The sequence below is a fragment of the Gallus gallus genome, chromosome 5 (genome assembly GCF_016699485.2).
Source record: "Gallus gallus isolate bGalGal1 chromosome 5, bGalGal1.mat.broiler.GRCg7b, whole genome shotgun sequence".
NCBI lineage: Eukaryota > Metazoa > Chordata > Aves > Galliformes > Phasianidae > Gallus > Gallus gallus.
Genome location: NC_052536.1, coordinates 13342815 through 13358255, shown reverse-complemented (window position 1 = coordinate 13358255; position 15441 = coordinate 13342815). Strand labels below are relative to the sequence as shown.

General features: G+C 45.2%; 1 protein-coding gene across 1 annotated transcript; it reads right to left on the bottom strand.

Moving 5' to 3' along the window:
* Positions 1–1018: 1018 nt before the first annotated feature.
* On the bottom strand, positions 1019–5685 carry INS (insulin). The gene is made up of 3 exons (NM_205222.3): positions 5597–5685; positions 4676–4879; positions 1019–1250 (listed from the first exon to the last, which is right to left on the bottom strand). The coding sequence occupies exons 2-3, from the start codon at positions 4860–4862 to the stop codon at positions 1114–1116; spliced, it is 324 nt and encodes a 107-aa protein (NP_990553.1). The 5' UTR covers positions 4863–4879; positions 5597–5685; the 3' UTR covers positions 1019–1113.
* Between the last annotated feature and the right edge of the window lie 9756 nt (positions 5686–15441).

Sequence of the window (15441 nt, the reverse complement as noted above, 5' to 3'; positions counted from 1 at the left end):
GATCTACAGCAAGTGCTAGTTCTCTTGAATCTGCTTTCCTTCCAGACCCTGCAAGTGGGCCCAACTACAGAACCTCTTCTCTGCCTGTGTGCTCAGAGTGACTTTTTGGGATAGATGTGCAAAAAGTTGGGATTGCAGGTGCAAAAACAGGAGAGGAATTTGAAGCAGCATGCACCAGCTTCTCAATAATCCTGCCTGTCTGAGTGCCTGGAGGTGCTTTGTTTCTGACAAATTTCAGGACTTCTGCAAATATCTGGTTAAATGAGAGAGGAAATTTGAGGTGTGAAGTGATTGTTGGCAGCAAGGCAAAGCAGAAGGCAGTCACGGAGGGCAAGCATCTGGTCCAGGACCGATACACTCAAAGCACAGCCCCAAGCATCAACAGTGATGGATGTTGCACTGGTGGCAGACAGCTCAGGGAAACTCTTTTTGGTCAAAATCTGCTTTCTGCATCTGATTTATCAAATACTTGTGGATAGCAGTCACGTCCCATAGTAAGAACTCTGCCTGGGCCTCTGATGAGCAAAAGGGAGAACTGGATGCACTTTATAAATTGGTTGTGGCATTTGGCCATGATTCTTCTTGTGACAGTTAATAGGTGACTTAATTCTTTGCTTAATCAGGACTGTTCCCATTACACAATTGAGGAAGTTCTGTCTCCTGGCTACCTCACTATATTTAGGCTGTGAACTGCAGGAAGCTGACCAGCATGATGTTTTCGCATGTGTTCCCCAATAACATTTCCCTACAAAGTGAAGTCTCTCTCACTGCTTTCCTCCGCTTCTACCTCGTCCACCAGGCACTGAGGGTAGGGGATGCTCTGTGGGTCCCTTCTGGCTTTGCAACCTGCCCCCCTCCCTCAAAGCTACTTCGTGTGTTAAGCGATGAGTGGCTCCAGGACCATTTAAAACTGCCTCCTCTGAGCACAGCCAACCAACCCCTAAAACAAGTGGTGGTGTCCCCTCCACAAGAAACGTACACACACACAATGAACACAGAAACCATGGACACATAAAATGGCACAAGTCTTCCAGTAGACCAACAAGGTTTATTCAAATGCTTTGAAGGTGCGATAGAGTAAGTGTATGTCTGTGCCCGCTTCCGGCTTCTTGGCTAGTTGCAGTAGTTCTCCAGTTGGTAGAGGGAACACGTGTTATGGCAGCATTGCTCAACAATCCCTCGCTTGACTTTCTCGTATTCCTCCTGCTGGAAAGGCAGCACTCCTGCCTCGCCACGCAAGGGACTGCTCACTGCCAAGGGAAAAGAAAGTAAGTCATAGTTCATCCTGCACCATCCCTAGCTTTTGAGACCCAGGGAGACCCGCTTTTCAGATACCAGGTGTGTAAGTGAAGAGCTGCCTGGGAAATGAGGAGCACTTGCAAAGATTTCCCAAAGCTGACGCTCTCAGAGCACTTCAGGCACCAAGTTCCCTCTCCCCAGACAACCCTCTGGTTTACAGGGAAGCCACATGGAGTGGACAAAGGGATACAGGGTCTTTACTGGGGGAGGCATGTGGACACTTTGTGCTCCCTGGGATGAGCAGCTCGTAAATAAGATGACAGTCTGCTCAAAGCAATGAGCTTGAAAATTTGTAGGCAGAGCTGTTCAAGTTTTAAATGCCCAATGAAAATACAGAAAATGGCAAATAAAACAGTGATTTTTTCCTATAGGAAGGAAAGAGCCACTAACAGCCAAAAGAAAGTGTCTGGAAAGCAAGACTAAAATGTGGTTTCTAGGGCAGCAGAAAGGCATAGCACAAGATGCAAAATCCCTCAGCACCTGAAGTGTGATACAATGAACAAGGCACATGAGTAACAAGAAGTCATTATGCTAGTTTGTTAAAGGGAAAATTTAGAAAAGATTTAGACCAATATTAAGTAGAAGAGGAAATAGCTAGTTGATGTTTTGTGATTTATTTGTTTTCATCCTTCGAGCCAGCTGCAAGCAGACTGCAAACACAACAAACTCGTGTGACAAAGAGGTAGTGGCTCGGGCAAAATCCTAGAAAAAGAGGTAGAAAATCCTCAGATATTTTCGGACAGGTTGGTCCTGATGAAATTCTCCATACAACATTTAAGGAACCCAACTCATTCATCATGGTCCTCAGGAGCAAATCATTAAACACGTAAGCAACTAGCAGCATGCCTTGCCTTTCAAAGAAAATCATGGCCAACTCTCTGCTTGCCTTCTGTTACATTACCTTGCTTCACCTCCCAGAGACCACTGAGACTATTTCACAGGACAGTCACATATGCAGGAGAAAGATGCAGATGCAAAAAAAACCAATATGTGTTAGGAAGAGGAGTGGTGGGAGAGCTGTACTATAGTTAGGGGAGGTAAGTCTTGTTCTATCCTGAAATTGGAGAGTTAAAATGATTGGGACTTGGCAGGGGACTTTTCTCCATCTATTGAAAATCTCTACTAGCGGCTCAGAAGATGGAGGAGAGAGTGTGTTTGCTGGGTTATAGGGGACCTGAAGCTGAGAGGAACTGCAAATACCTATCTCCAGGAGAAACAACACTCTTGCATTACAGCTGATGCATTACAGGTTGTGGCCTCATCTAGATACTAATAGCTTGCTCAAGACCTTGCTGGACTACCTCATCCCACCTGCTTGAGAACTTGCACAGCTTGCTGTTGTGCTTAGTTGAACAAAACCAGGTGGTGTTGCTGTATATTTCCAGATTTCCCTCTTCCTGTAGCTGTTAAGAGCAGCTTTTATGAAAGTTAGTTGAGTGTGCGACATGGCTAGTGGTGGTGAATGGACATAGCAAGCGGTAGAGGTCTCTGCCTTGGGAGAAGCTGTGGTAGCTGGAGAAGAATTGGACTTCCCAGCCATAAGAAGGGCTGCGGTCCTTACACAATGCTTCCACCTCCGATGTTCTCACACCTGCATCTCTCAGTGATCACAATGCTGAGGAGAGGCAGCAGTTCCAGTGGGTCTCTGCATTGCACACTGCACCCCACATCATTCCTAAGTGACAGCTCAGGAAGGAGATTAGCAGCAAACAGAGAGCAGAGAAGTTGTGCTTTTTAATGTTATGCCTCTCTTTTGTAAGTCTGTTTCCAATCTTGCATTTTAACTGCTGATAGGAGCCATTCACTCTGCCCACAGCTCTGCTGCAGCTTGGGCTGGATCACAAGTGAATGCAAAAAGCATAGGACAGGCTCTTTCCTCAAAGAAAATGTTCAGACAAAGAGTTTGAGAGAAGTTTAGGAGTTTCCAGAGCTTGCTGGAGGCTGGTAGCTTCCAGAACTGGACCAGAAATGCCTGCCTTGGTGGGAATGATCTGCCTCATCGGGGCGCAGGGCAGGTGGCAGGGAGCTGAGTAGCTCTGAGCTGATAAAAGTGTTTCCTGTGTTACCGATTTACAGAAGAGCTGCTCAGCTAAAACAAAAGGCAAAGCAAGGAAACCAACCTACCGCATTTCTGTGGGGGCTGCAGAATGTCAGCTTTTTGTCCTCTTAATCTGCTGTACAAAATAAAGTAAAGATGGACACTGGCTGCATCACAACTTACTCCAGCTAATCCATTTACCACCGTGAAATAAGAGACAATGTAAAGCTGTGGGGGGCTGCAAGCCTGCTGAAGGGCAAGATTAGTACTCAAAATTACTTAGGAAACTATAGAAACCCTTTGAAAAGATGGGATGCTGTTCATCAAGGAATAGGAAAGATGCTAGAGGAGGGCAGGAAGACAGTGTCACACAATCAAGACAAGGGGTAGACTGGGATGCGTTGCTAGTTGTGGTCCTGCAAGGACTGCTGTTTCAACTGGGGGGTGGCCAAGGCATCCAAGGGAGACAATGAAAGCAGGTTTGATGCTACTTTGAAAAAGACAACCCTCCTGCATAGGAACATGGTGTGAAAACCGTACAATGCTGTTCTTCCAGTTTGCTTGCTCTGCTTGTAGCTGGCAAGGCTTCTCCACCCATCACCATTCCGTAATGGTATGGGCCAAATGCAGAACAGTTTATGTAGACAGAGAGCTAGAATATGTGACCTAAAAAGGAATTCTGGGGCTGTTGAGGGCTTTTAGCTCACAGTAGATAAAAACAAGACATGGAAGCAATTTTTAAACTGTTTGAAAATCACCCATGAAGGAGAAATGATAGACTGTTCCTTTTGTCCACTACTGAGAAGATGAGGACTAATTTGTGACAAGATACATTTGGGTTAAATATTAGGAGGAAACATTCAAGAAAAAGTCATTTAAGCACAAGAATGGACAGCTTCAGAAGGCAGGAGGTTTTTATGACCACACTTGATGTGGTCACAGAACAGGACTGGGGTAGTGTGGGTCAAGAAGAGGTGCAGAAAGAGGCTTCTTGTGTTCCTTCCACCTTTATTTTTCATGATCACTCCCAGGTGAGAGTAATTGCCATGCAAATGTTGGAATAACACTGTTTTCAGCCTCTCTCTACCAAGAGAGTAGCAAAAAATTTGGAGCTTTCTGTGACAATTCCTTCTGTCTCATAAATCTCCTTTCCCTGCTTGCCCTCCCACCTGCCTTTTTAGCCTGACGATCTTTTCATGGGTGATATGATGCTGTTGGTATGTTTAAGGTATTCCTGGCATTCCCCACCAAGGACATTCCTTGTGTCACCATCAAAGATAGACAGTTGCTTTTTGCATCATATAGCATATGAATGTAGTCATGGTCGAACTGACTTACCTAGGGGCTGCTCGACATCCCGTCGGGCTTTGGGGGAGTAGAAGAAGCCACGCTCTCCACACACCAGGTAGAGAGCCTCCACCAAGTGGGAGCCACAGAGGTGCTGGTTGGCAGCTGCATAGCTGGTTCCAGGGCCAGAAAAGACAAGGAGAGCCAGAAGAGGCAGTGATCGGATCCAGAGAGCCATGATGAGCTGGGGGAGGCCTAGAGGTAGGAAGCAAAGGAGACACGGGGGGGTTGCAAGGGAGGAATAAGCTATCATCAGGCATCTTATGTCCCTCAGCTCCTTTGACGTGAAAACAAGACTACAGAAGCAAATGGACCTTCTGAAGAGGAAAGGAATATTTTATTCATCAGGCTTTGAAAGTCATAATAAATGACCAATTATAACCAGAAGCCTGTCTCCATCCACACACTCACACCAATGCTGGCCTCCCTGCTGATTTCTCATAAAGAGACAAACCAGACTCCAAAATATATATATGGAGTGGCTTTTCATAGCACAGCCTTCAACCTTTGAAGACATCTAAATGTTTAGGGTTTCAATCCAAAGGCTTTTATTAGTCAGACTCAGTGTATGCAGAGGACACCTTGCAGGCTGAGCAGCAGAGACTGCAGTGCAAAAATCTGTCTTGGACACCTTGGAGCAGGGACACTGGTGTTGAAAGTCATTTTGCCAAGCCCTGTGGCATACCTGTCCAAGAGAGCAGAGATCAACTGGCACCTTCAGAGAAGAATCCCACTTTGCCAAAGCAAAAGGGGCTGTAATTTATGCTGACCCCAAACCAGAGCAATGTGCTCAAAGACCTGAGAACTCATTTTCCTGGCCTACCAAGCCAGCTCTTTACCAATAGCTACATCCACTTAAGAAAACAGCTACAAAAATTAGTTAGAAGATAAAAGGAAGGCAACTGTACTTACCCAGAGAAGAGAGAAAGAGATGCAGAGAAGTTTGCTCTCAGAGATGAAGACTGGTAGAAATTTCCCCATTCTCTTTCCCATATTTATATGATTTACACTAGCACAACTGACACAGGAGCTAGGACAAGCCCCACCTTCTCAGTGATGCTCTAGCCAAAATTTTTGCTGCTTGTGCACATAAATTTCCCTAAATGTAGCATCAACAAGTCTTTAGGCAAGTTAAGAGAGAAGCATCACTTTGCAGTTTCCATCTCATTTCAGCTGACCTGCTTTTCTTTACCCGGAGCTCTGTCCTGAGCCATCAGTGATCCTTTTAGCAAGAGATAATAGTGCTATTACAGCCGCAATGACACTAATGCTGGCAATAGGCACTGCTGGCATTGAGGTGACCAACAGCTGTTTCTGAAATGTAAAATTAAAGGCAAACATGTTAATATGTTTGATTAATATCACCTTGGAAAGTATGCAGCAATGAGACCAAGCTGTCAGTGTGACCACGCTGCTGTCAGGTGCTAGAAGAAGGAAAACACATTACTGCATGAAGGCCATCTAAAGCCCCGCTCACTGCCCACGTGGCGGGTGGTGAAACACGTGTCCTGGGCTTGGGCTGGGGGAGACAACATCTGCATTTTGCAGGAGGCTTTGGGTGGCTGTGTGAGCTCAGTGTGGGGCCAGAATCAGACCATTTGAATTTTGGTACTTTGCTGTTGAGTGCAACCAGAGCAGTCTCCATATTTAGTGAGAGCAATTGCAGTGTGCTCGCGTTTTCTCACGTTCGTGGATGTTAAAGCTGGCTCATTTGAGCTGGTCCTGTGATACTGATATATTTTCTGAGTGCACTTGCTGTGGTGGGCTATTGAAATTCAATATCCTGTTGGGGAAATTGGAGGTGGTTAACAGAAACCAGGAGATAGCTGGTTATCTCCATTCTGTCTGCTCCTTCACAGGGAAACAAATCCTTATGGCTGTGACCTCATAAATTCTCCGTCACTTCACCTTTCCTTCAGAAATTAAGTTACAAGTATAAGTTGCATGGTCAGCACTCATCATTGTGAAGGAGAGCTTTGAAAAATGACTTGCGTATTAATCAGTGCAGCAGTGTCTCCTGGTAGTACACCAAAGGAGGGCTCCAGTGAAGTGAGGACATTGGTTTGTCAAGCCTGCAATCCTGATGGACATAAGTCCCAGGTGGTTTATGGGAAGGGACCACATCTCTAGTGATGGTGGCTATTTAGGAAAAGACAAAGCAGATTTGCAGGTTGTGTCTACCTTGGTTTGCAGAGAGCCTGAAATTGCGGAGGTTTGTGATTCATCATGATTTCAGCATGTCCCAAATCAGACACCAGCTGTTTGAACTACATTGCCTGCTTAACCTAGAACATGCCTGGTTCTCCATAAAGAGTATAAATCAGAAGGAATTTCACAGAAGTCAGCAAAACGCTATGAGATTTGATCCAGACTCCGTTTCTTTCATTGTCAAAGCAGTTCCTCCCAATTACTTCCACCAGCACCGAGGAGGTCCCGTTTACCTCTGTCATGCCTTTGAGCTTGAAGTATCGTATGTTTGCTAAAAGGACTGTGACTGCAAAAAGGCAAGTGAAAAGTGCTAAATCTCTGATGAGTACAAAGGGAGGGGACTCATCTCCTCAAATGGACGTGACAGGAGGTTATCGGTTACATACCCTGCCATGTAGGTCTTTCGTCCTCATGCTAATAAATCCAGCTTGTGATGCTCAACTACAGTTAATAGCATCTGCACAGTGTGTAACACTATCTCTGTCTCCCTTCCCCTCAAAAAAGATACTTGATGTACTTGAATGACCTAGTGCTATATCCATGAAGAGGATCTCAAGTTTCAGGGAGATAGAAGTACTCAGACCTTCCCTCTACTAGGAAAAGATGGCAAATTAGTGGCTACACAGGATAAAACCCGACATGTTATCAAGTTACCCTCAGAGCACTGAGCCCCCAGTCAGCATCTAGGGGGATAATTCTCAAAATTACCCAGTAAATCCCATCACCAATCATTTTTATGTGTCCACAATATGCTGTGAGGACTCTTTCTGAAGAAAGAAACCTCAGCCCATTGGTTGCCTTGGAAGGGCAATGGAGCAGGGTATTCCCCAAGTTAATCATACTCTGAGATTTACCATTTAGGGTTTTCCTTCTTGCATTTTTGAATGTTACCAGAATACACCTTAACTTGTATTTATGTTACTGACAGTGGGAGTTTGTAAGGAGGCTTCTTTATCCACTATCTTATCACTGTGAGGTATTATCACTGTGAGGTAGCTTCCCTGTTGGGCTTCTCCCTTCCCAGGGGCAAGGCTTATCCCATTGACACAGAAAAACCTTTCGTCTTTTGTTCTGAGATGGTCAAGTTATTAGTCTGCAGCTCCCCTTATGCTTGACCAACTGAATCCTGAAGGTAGCTTTGAAAAGCTCAGCCCATTTCCACAGCATGCCCAAGCAGAGAAAGGGTTTGTGGTTCCTGAGTGCTCAGAAATCCTTCTCAGTTTGTTGTAGTATGGGTGCAAAAATAAGGCAGATTTATTAGGAAAAAAAAAATACTGCACTGGCTCGAAGTTGAACTTTTCTGCAGACATTTCCTTCTAGGAGTTTCTTCCCTTCCAAAACATGATAACTTTGATTATTTATTGGAAACCATATATATTTTTTTTTTACCATAAATGGGCCTTTGGAATACAAAAAAATGCTAGCAGTGATATAAACAGATATAAAATGGATATAAACTGTGGAAAGTTTTGTCTCAGGAGGAAAGCTCCCATGCCAGCAATGAATTCAGAGAGAAGGGCAACAGGGGAGCCCACTTCTCAGTGGCAAATCCATTTCTGTAGCAAAATCTCAACTCACTCCTTCCAGGATGGGATTTCCAGTGATTTTCACATGATGAAGCAGAGATGGGATTTGTCCATCACTTTGGCTGGGTGGATGATCCCTGCTCAGCTCCTGCACCTCAGCTCCACACGGGGCTCACTTGGCTGAAAGAGTAGAAGTGGGCTGCTCCCAGCTCCTGTCCATTGTACTAAACCACCTCTGGACGTGACTTGAAGCCACCTCCTTTGCTCACATCCCCCCATCCCCAGGCAGTTGCACCAGTGGGAACAAGGTTTAGGCAATCCCCAGTGTCATGTAATCAAGTTTTACAGTCTGCTGCTAGCACAATAAAATCTTTACTACTGTAGATGTCTTGCATTTTCAAACCCTGTCCAGCAAAAATAACAAGCCCATTATGGGGGAACTAGTTAATGATTACAAGTTTGTGCAAGTTTTACTGAAAGCAAAGGTCAAGATTGGAGGTGGACAAGTGCTCAGCCAGTACCTGGCATCCCCAAAATACTGGCCACCACTGCTGAGGTGGCTTTGCCTTGTCCCCATTGGTAGCTCCTTTGCAGTTCCCATCTGTAAGATGAAGGAAAAGGGGATCCCAGCACTGGTGATAGTGCTTAATCACATGAATGCTTGCAGCTGAGCCCTGTGATGCCTGCAGAGATACATGGTGGCCCCAGCGGACAGGTAGGGCAGCCGCCATGGGCTTGACAGGAGAGGGGGCTGCTATAGCCAAGGGTGAGGCTTATCTGGAGCCACACAATGAGAGGTGCCCTTGCTTCAAAAGAGGCATTATGCAAACACACAAGAGGGTTGCTCATGAGGATAAAAGTAATCTGTCAGCTCCTTCTATAAACTAATCTAGGTGGTTATCTGGGTGCAGGACGTGTGAGCTGTCCCCATCTCCCCTCCAGCCATGGGGCCCAAGGGTGATGCTACTGTCAGATTGCAGATTTCACAATTTTCTGGGTTCTTCCAGTCCAGAAACATTATCTCACTGCTTAGAGCACAGCTGATTCGTGGACTGGAGGGTGTAACCCAAAGCCCAGTGTAACCAACCAGATTTGTCCCATTGGCATCCATCATCTTTGGGATCCCCATCCTTGCAAATTGGTTTCTCTGCATCTTGCCCAAGACCCCTTGGCCTCTGCCAACTCAAACCTCTACAGAAGCACAGTCATCGAGCAAAACAGACAGAATTTAATGACCTTTAGAGTAAAACTTCCATCCATCTTGGGAAGAGCAAATGCAAGGTTATATATAAATATGGAGAAAAGAAAAAAGAAAAAAAAGTATGCCCCCCTTTTTACCTGGTAAAATATTACTGCGCATGGACTTTTTGAGAAGCTAGAGCTTGAAATAGCAGCTAAGAGCTGCTAATAGTTCCTAGACACAGCTATTAGCAGATGCAGCAGAATAAATTGGTTTGTTTATCAATGAGGAGAAGATGAAATCTGTGGCTATTAATGGCCCAAAAGTAATCCTTGGTTTAGATAGAGAAACATTAGAAGAGGCAATGACACCCTGCTAGAGGACAATGAACAGCAAAAGCAGCAAATAACTTCCACAGAGTTGAGAAGCTCTGAAAAAGAAGCCTGATCAGCACCAATCCAAGAATACATTATTTTCAGAACAGTTACCGCATCTGTCCACAACTGTAGGCGGTAAAGATTTGTGGTGCTACTGCCATGGCTTCCACAGCAGGTGGCTATAGGCACCATTTGGAAAGCGGAGGCAAGGATAACATGGAGAAGCCTTTGATAAAACAGAGAAGAGCTGGTCCTTTGCCATCACGCTGGGCAGGCCACCAGAGAGCAGCAGATGTAGCAGAAAGTGATGGGTACTATAGCCAGCCCATGCAGCAAGGTGGTAAGAGATAAATAAAGAAACAATAAAGGGTGGGTTTTGCTTGTTCAGACTGGATTTGTCCCCTGCTGTAAAGTGGTCTCATGAATTGAAAATAAATCAGCTTGTCAGATATTTCTGTGCTTTCTGCTGCTGCTCTTCTCGGTAGGTGTTGGTGAGCTGCGGACATTTGCCATGATTTTCCCCATGATAAAACTGGGGTCTGTAAGTGATACCATAGGAGGACGCTGAGGTACAATGTACTGTTCTCACACAGTGCTTCCTGCTGAGTTCCAACAGGAAGCTTGGAAACCCCATTTTCTGGAACAAACTTCCTTTTTCTCCCTTGCTTCCACTTTGGGGCTCCCAGCTCTGATGCTGTTAATTATCCCTGGCTAAGTGGATCATTTGGAGCACTTAAAGCCACATTCATGATTTGGAGGCACACTGCTAACCAGTCCTTAGGTTTGCCTAGGGGCTCCTAGACAAGGAGGTGCAAATCCTACTGATAAGACTTGTTAGTGTTATGGGGCTTGGGAAGGGGGGGGATTGGAGACAGGCACATGGATCGCGGGGCCAGGAGGGGAAAGCAGCCCCCCTTCCCATGGGGAGCCCCGCAGGCAGTCGGGGTCACGCTGATTTACAGCAGCAGAGGAACTGGGGCCGTTAATTCAAAGTTGCCGCTTATCGGTGTTTGGAAAGCAAGCTCCGATCTGTTCGTTAGCGATTTGGCCTTTGCTGTAAATAGAGGGGCCCCTGTGCTTTGCTCTGACATTTTTGTCCTTATTATCTTGTCTCGGCCTCAGAGGGAGGTGGGAGAGTTATTTAAGGTTGACCTTAGTGGAAGGAAAATGAACAACTCCCTCTCCCCACCCTGTTTTTCTCTCCAAAGTCCTGGGTAACAACTGTTACGTTGAGCTATCTGTGTGAGATACTTAATCCTCCACCATCCCCACAAATATTTTGTAGATCAATTCACCCTGCTGTGCCCAGAGAGCTGACAGAGAAAATAATCACAAAGAGACTGAGCAGAACTAATGCCAGGAGTGAAAAATGGATTTTGCATCATTATCCCTCCAGGAAAATCAATGAGGATGGACCATGACCACACTGGTGCTGGAACTCACTGCTGAACCTGTCCGAACTTACATCCCTGCAGTTGAGTTTGAATTCATAACTGTGTTTTGAACAAGTTTCAAAACCATTTGCTCCATCCTAAGGTAAAACCATGAACATCACCTGTAGGAGCACATGATAGAAGTCGGTCAGAACAGGGGGGAGGGAGTATCACACGTGTGCTGGAAATTTAGACCGGAACCCAAACCTTGCACAGTTCCAGGGCAGAGGACTTGAGAGACGTTGGTTCAAGTTGGAAAAATGCCGAAGCTCAAAACACTCATATTCTTGACCTGCCACCATTAACCAAACCAGCTGTGCATTGAGAGCTCCACTAAGCTGCCTGAGCACAGACCCTGGGGTGCAATCCCATGCTTACCTGAGCATTGTAAACTTCTCTGTTCAGCTATGAAAAATCTTCCAAACATCTTTCAAGAGATTTCGGGTCCTTTCTTATTTTGCCCATGCCAGAAAACTTTCAAAATATTGGATTTCCTCTAAAAAGCTTTGCATTTTCCCAAACATTGTAATTAACAAGTGTAGGAAAAAAAAATATATATTTTTTTTTAATAGTGAAAAGTGCAGTATCTTGTCTGGTCCTTGGGGAAAAAAAATTATTTGAGCTGGATTAGAAGTACGAATGACAGTTCAGGTCAGCCGCAGCCTGATAGAAATCAATTCCCATCTCTGGGGGACAGGGATGTGTGTGCATACCTGCCACTGTAGGATCTGTAAATAATTGAGTTTTGATCCATGGCATCACGGCACAAGAAGAAAGATTGGGTCCTGAGGGAGTTGACAGAGGTTCAAGCCCCAGATCTGCCACTTAGACACTTTTTCCCAAAGCTGTTTAGGCATGTAATTACTTTTCAGGCTCTGCGCCTGGTCTGCGTCTCTCTGATTCTCTGCCTTCTTTTATCTGTCAGCCTTTTACAGGGACAAGAGCACTCCTCTACCTCCCAGGCGTGTAATGAAGATGAATTCATTACAGCTGTAACACTTTAATGAGGGCTATGAAGATACAGGCTATCCTTACAAGTCCTAAATGAGGGAACTCCCTCTCAGTCGGTGCTGGAGTGTCTGGATGCATGGTCCAGACCTGTGTCAGCAAGGCATTAATCCACCTCTGTCAGCTATTCTGGAAGGGATTTAACCAGAAAAAGAGCCTGGCTTCCCTGTAAAAGTCAAAGTGGTAGCACTGGGTGGATTTTGTTTCCTTAGATATAGGAACAGCTCTGGAGTAGGACACATTTACAAGGCCTTGGGCATCTCTTGTGATCTCCAGGGACGCTGTGGTCCCTGAGCACTCTGCCCCATCTTCTGCTCCCACATGGATGCAGCAGGTAGTTCAGGTTATCTAAAGTAATCCCTGTGCTTAAGAAAGCAGGATCCACCCCTGATGTCTCTTAGGAAGATGTTCAACACCTTTAGGACCTAGCTTGCCTAACTCAGTCTCTTGCAATCCAGACTGTTTAATGCCTGGGAAAAATCATGAATATCTCCACTGCCTGAGGGCATATCAGTTGTGTATTTTTGTGGTCACAGAGGATTGCTGACAGTTTTATCCCGTTATTTTCCTCAAGTGTCTTTTTTTCCAGCAAATCACATCAGGAACTAGGTGCTTGTATCTCTGTATAATGTCCTGGAACTGGGGACTCTAGGTCTCAGAGAAGCATCTAAGAGGGTTGCACTGAGTGGGCTACAGGAAGAGGGATCTGGCATAGGCAGAATACCCATTTGCAATCTTCACTAAAGGAATCTTCCCAGTGTTGAAATAAATCCTCCTCATTTCACATTACTGGAACTAAGCAGAAATAGTGGGAAATACTGAGAGAGAAAGCATGTAGTGAAGGCAAGACTCCTGTTGTGTTACTATTTTAAAAGAAAAAAAAAAAAAGACCTCCCAACTACTGTTCCATGCATAATTTCACAATTAGTAATAGGCCGGCAAAGAAAGGCTTAGATCAGCTCGTCCACAAACAAGGGATCGTTTTCCATCTCAGAGTTCATATTTTGCATGAGCACGAGTTGCAGCTTTCCTGTCCTAATTGGCCCCAGGCTGTATTTTGCCTGGAGGCAGGATGGCAGAACAGGGTCTAGGAAGCAGAAGGATACAAGAGCCAAACTCAGAGTGCTAGACCAGAAATATAGTTTTTATTCTTAATATCATGTCAGCAGCAGCACGATTCCAAAATGAAAAATAATTCTGTTTCATATTTCTTTATGCAGAGAGACAGAAAGACAGATCCATCTACAGCAGCAGCAGTGACAACAGCAGAGACCGCTCAGCAAGGCACTGGGATGCACTGGGACGCACTGGGAGGGTATGTGGGGGCTGGCTCAGAGGAAAGCTTTTATCCTATCTTTCTCCCTTGCCTGCCCTGCCCATGCTTCATGTCCTATCACATCAGCTTTCTCCTGGTCACCTTTCATAGAGCTCACAGCCATATTTGATGAAGTCTAGGGGAATGGCACAAAGGCTCCCATAGAATCAAAGAATCATTAAGGTTGGAAAGATCTCTAAGATCATCCAGTCCAACCAGCAACCCACTACCATGCCCACTAACCACATCCATCATGTTACATCTTCATGGTTCTTGAACACCTGCAGGGACGGGACCTTCCTGGGCAGCCTGTTACAATGCCTTGCTACCCTTTCTGAGAAGAAATGTTTCCTAATACCCAACCTGAACCTCCCTCGGTGTACTTGAAGCCATTCTCTCTCATCCCATCTCTGTTACTCAGGAGAATATGCTGACCCTCACCTCACCACAACCTCCTTTCAGGTCATTGTAGAGAGCCATAAGGTCTCCCCTGAGCCTCCTCTTCTCCAGGCTAAACAATCCCCGTTCCCTCATAAGACTTGTAATGACTCCTAACCCAACCCAAAGGACATGAGCTCATGCTTAGCTCTGAGAAGCTACATCATCCTACACATTTATTCCACTAACAGAAAAAAAAGAACTTTATTATAGCATCTTTTGGTGGAGAGTGTGACTGGGGGACGCATCGGTGCTCACCAAAGTCCTTCTTTTGGAGCAACGTTCCTTAGCACTTCCATTATGCTCGTAGAGCCACTCTCTAAATCTAACCAGCCTCATGCACCAAATGTAAGGGATACCTTAAGATGAAATTGAAAGCTTGGGAAAATTCTGACAAGACTCAGGAAAAGCTTAAAAGTGGAAATAGTGGAGGGCTACAGGAAATCCCAACAATACCAGAGATTACAGCCCAGGCTGCTAGTGTGTCTCCTGGTGTCGCTTCAGCCCACAGGAAGCTGATGGGTGATACAAGCCAAATGTTCCCCGATATGGGAGAGCGAGGATCGAGACTCAAGGATACACCATCTCTGTTAGTGGGCTGTTATGGGAAGCAGTAACAATAATCCTAGTTGGCTGAGACAAGGCAATGCCAGGATATCAAGTGCTCCAGTGTTAAAATTGTGCTTTTAAAAGAGTCTATCAAGTGACTTAAAATAAGTTGTCTTTAGAAAAGGAATACCATCTAGTGGCCCAAGAAGGCAATAAGGAGATGCAGTGGCAATTAGAGAAGCAGATGAGTTTAGAAAAAGAGAGAGAGACTGCAAAAGATAAGGGATAAATGTATATAGTGCAGTGAACCACCCTGGAGTGAGGGAGGGCTCAAAAGGGACCTGATCATAGTGAATGTGAAGATAAAATTAGATGCTTGCAAAAGCAAATTGGGATGTAAAGATTAAAAATAACTGCTGGATCTGCAGGAAGTGATAGAGAGAACTGGACTGGGAACCATCTGAGGAAGATGATTTCAGGGATGATGCAAACAAATGGGAAAAGAAAGAAGTTGAGAATAGCAGCATATCCCACAACAAAAAATGACTGCCATCCTGGGACAGGCAGGTACAGCAGAACAAAACTGCCGCAGCAGATAGGCAAGACAAGGATGTGTCAACGTTAATCAGTATGCTGGGGAATATGGGGAGCTTTTAAAAGACCGACAAAAAGTTGCTTGTATATCAGCAGGACCATGTGCTCACTGCCCAATCTCAGCAGAGC

Excerpts from the sequence above, each read along its gene's own strand:
- INS (NM_205222.3), bottom strand. The coding sequence starts at position 4,862 with ATGGCTCTCTGGATCCGATCACTGCCTCTTCTGGCTCTCCTTGTCTTT. Across the intron at positions 1,251-4,675 it reads GGATGTCGAGCAGCCCCTAG|TGAGCAGTCCCTTGCGTGGC; the intron begins GTAAGTCAGTTC and ends TTCCCTTGGCAG.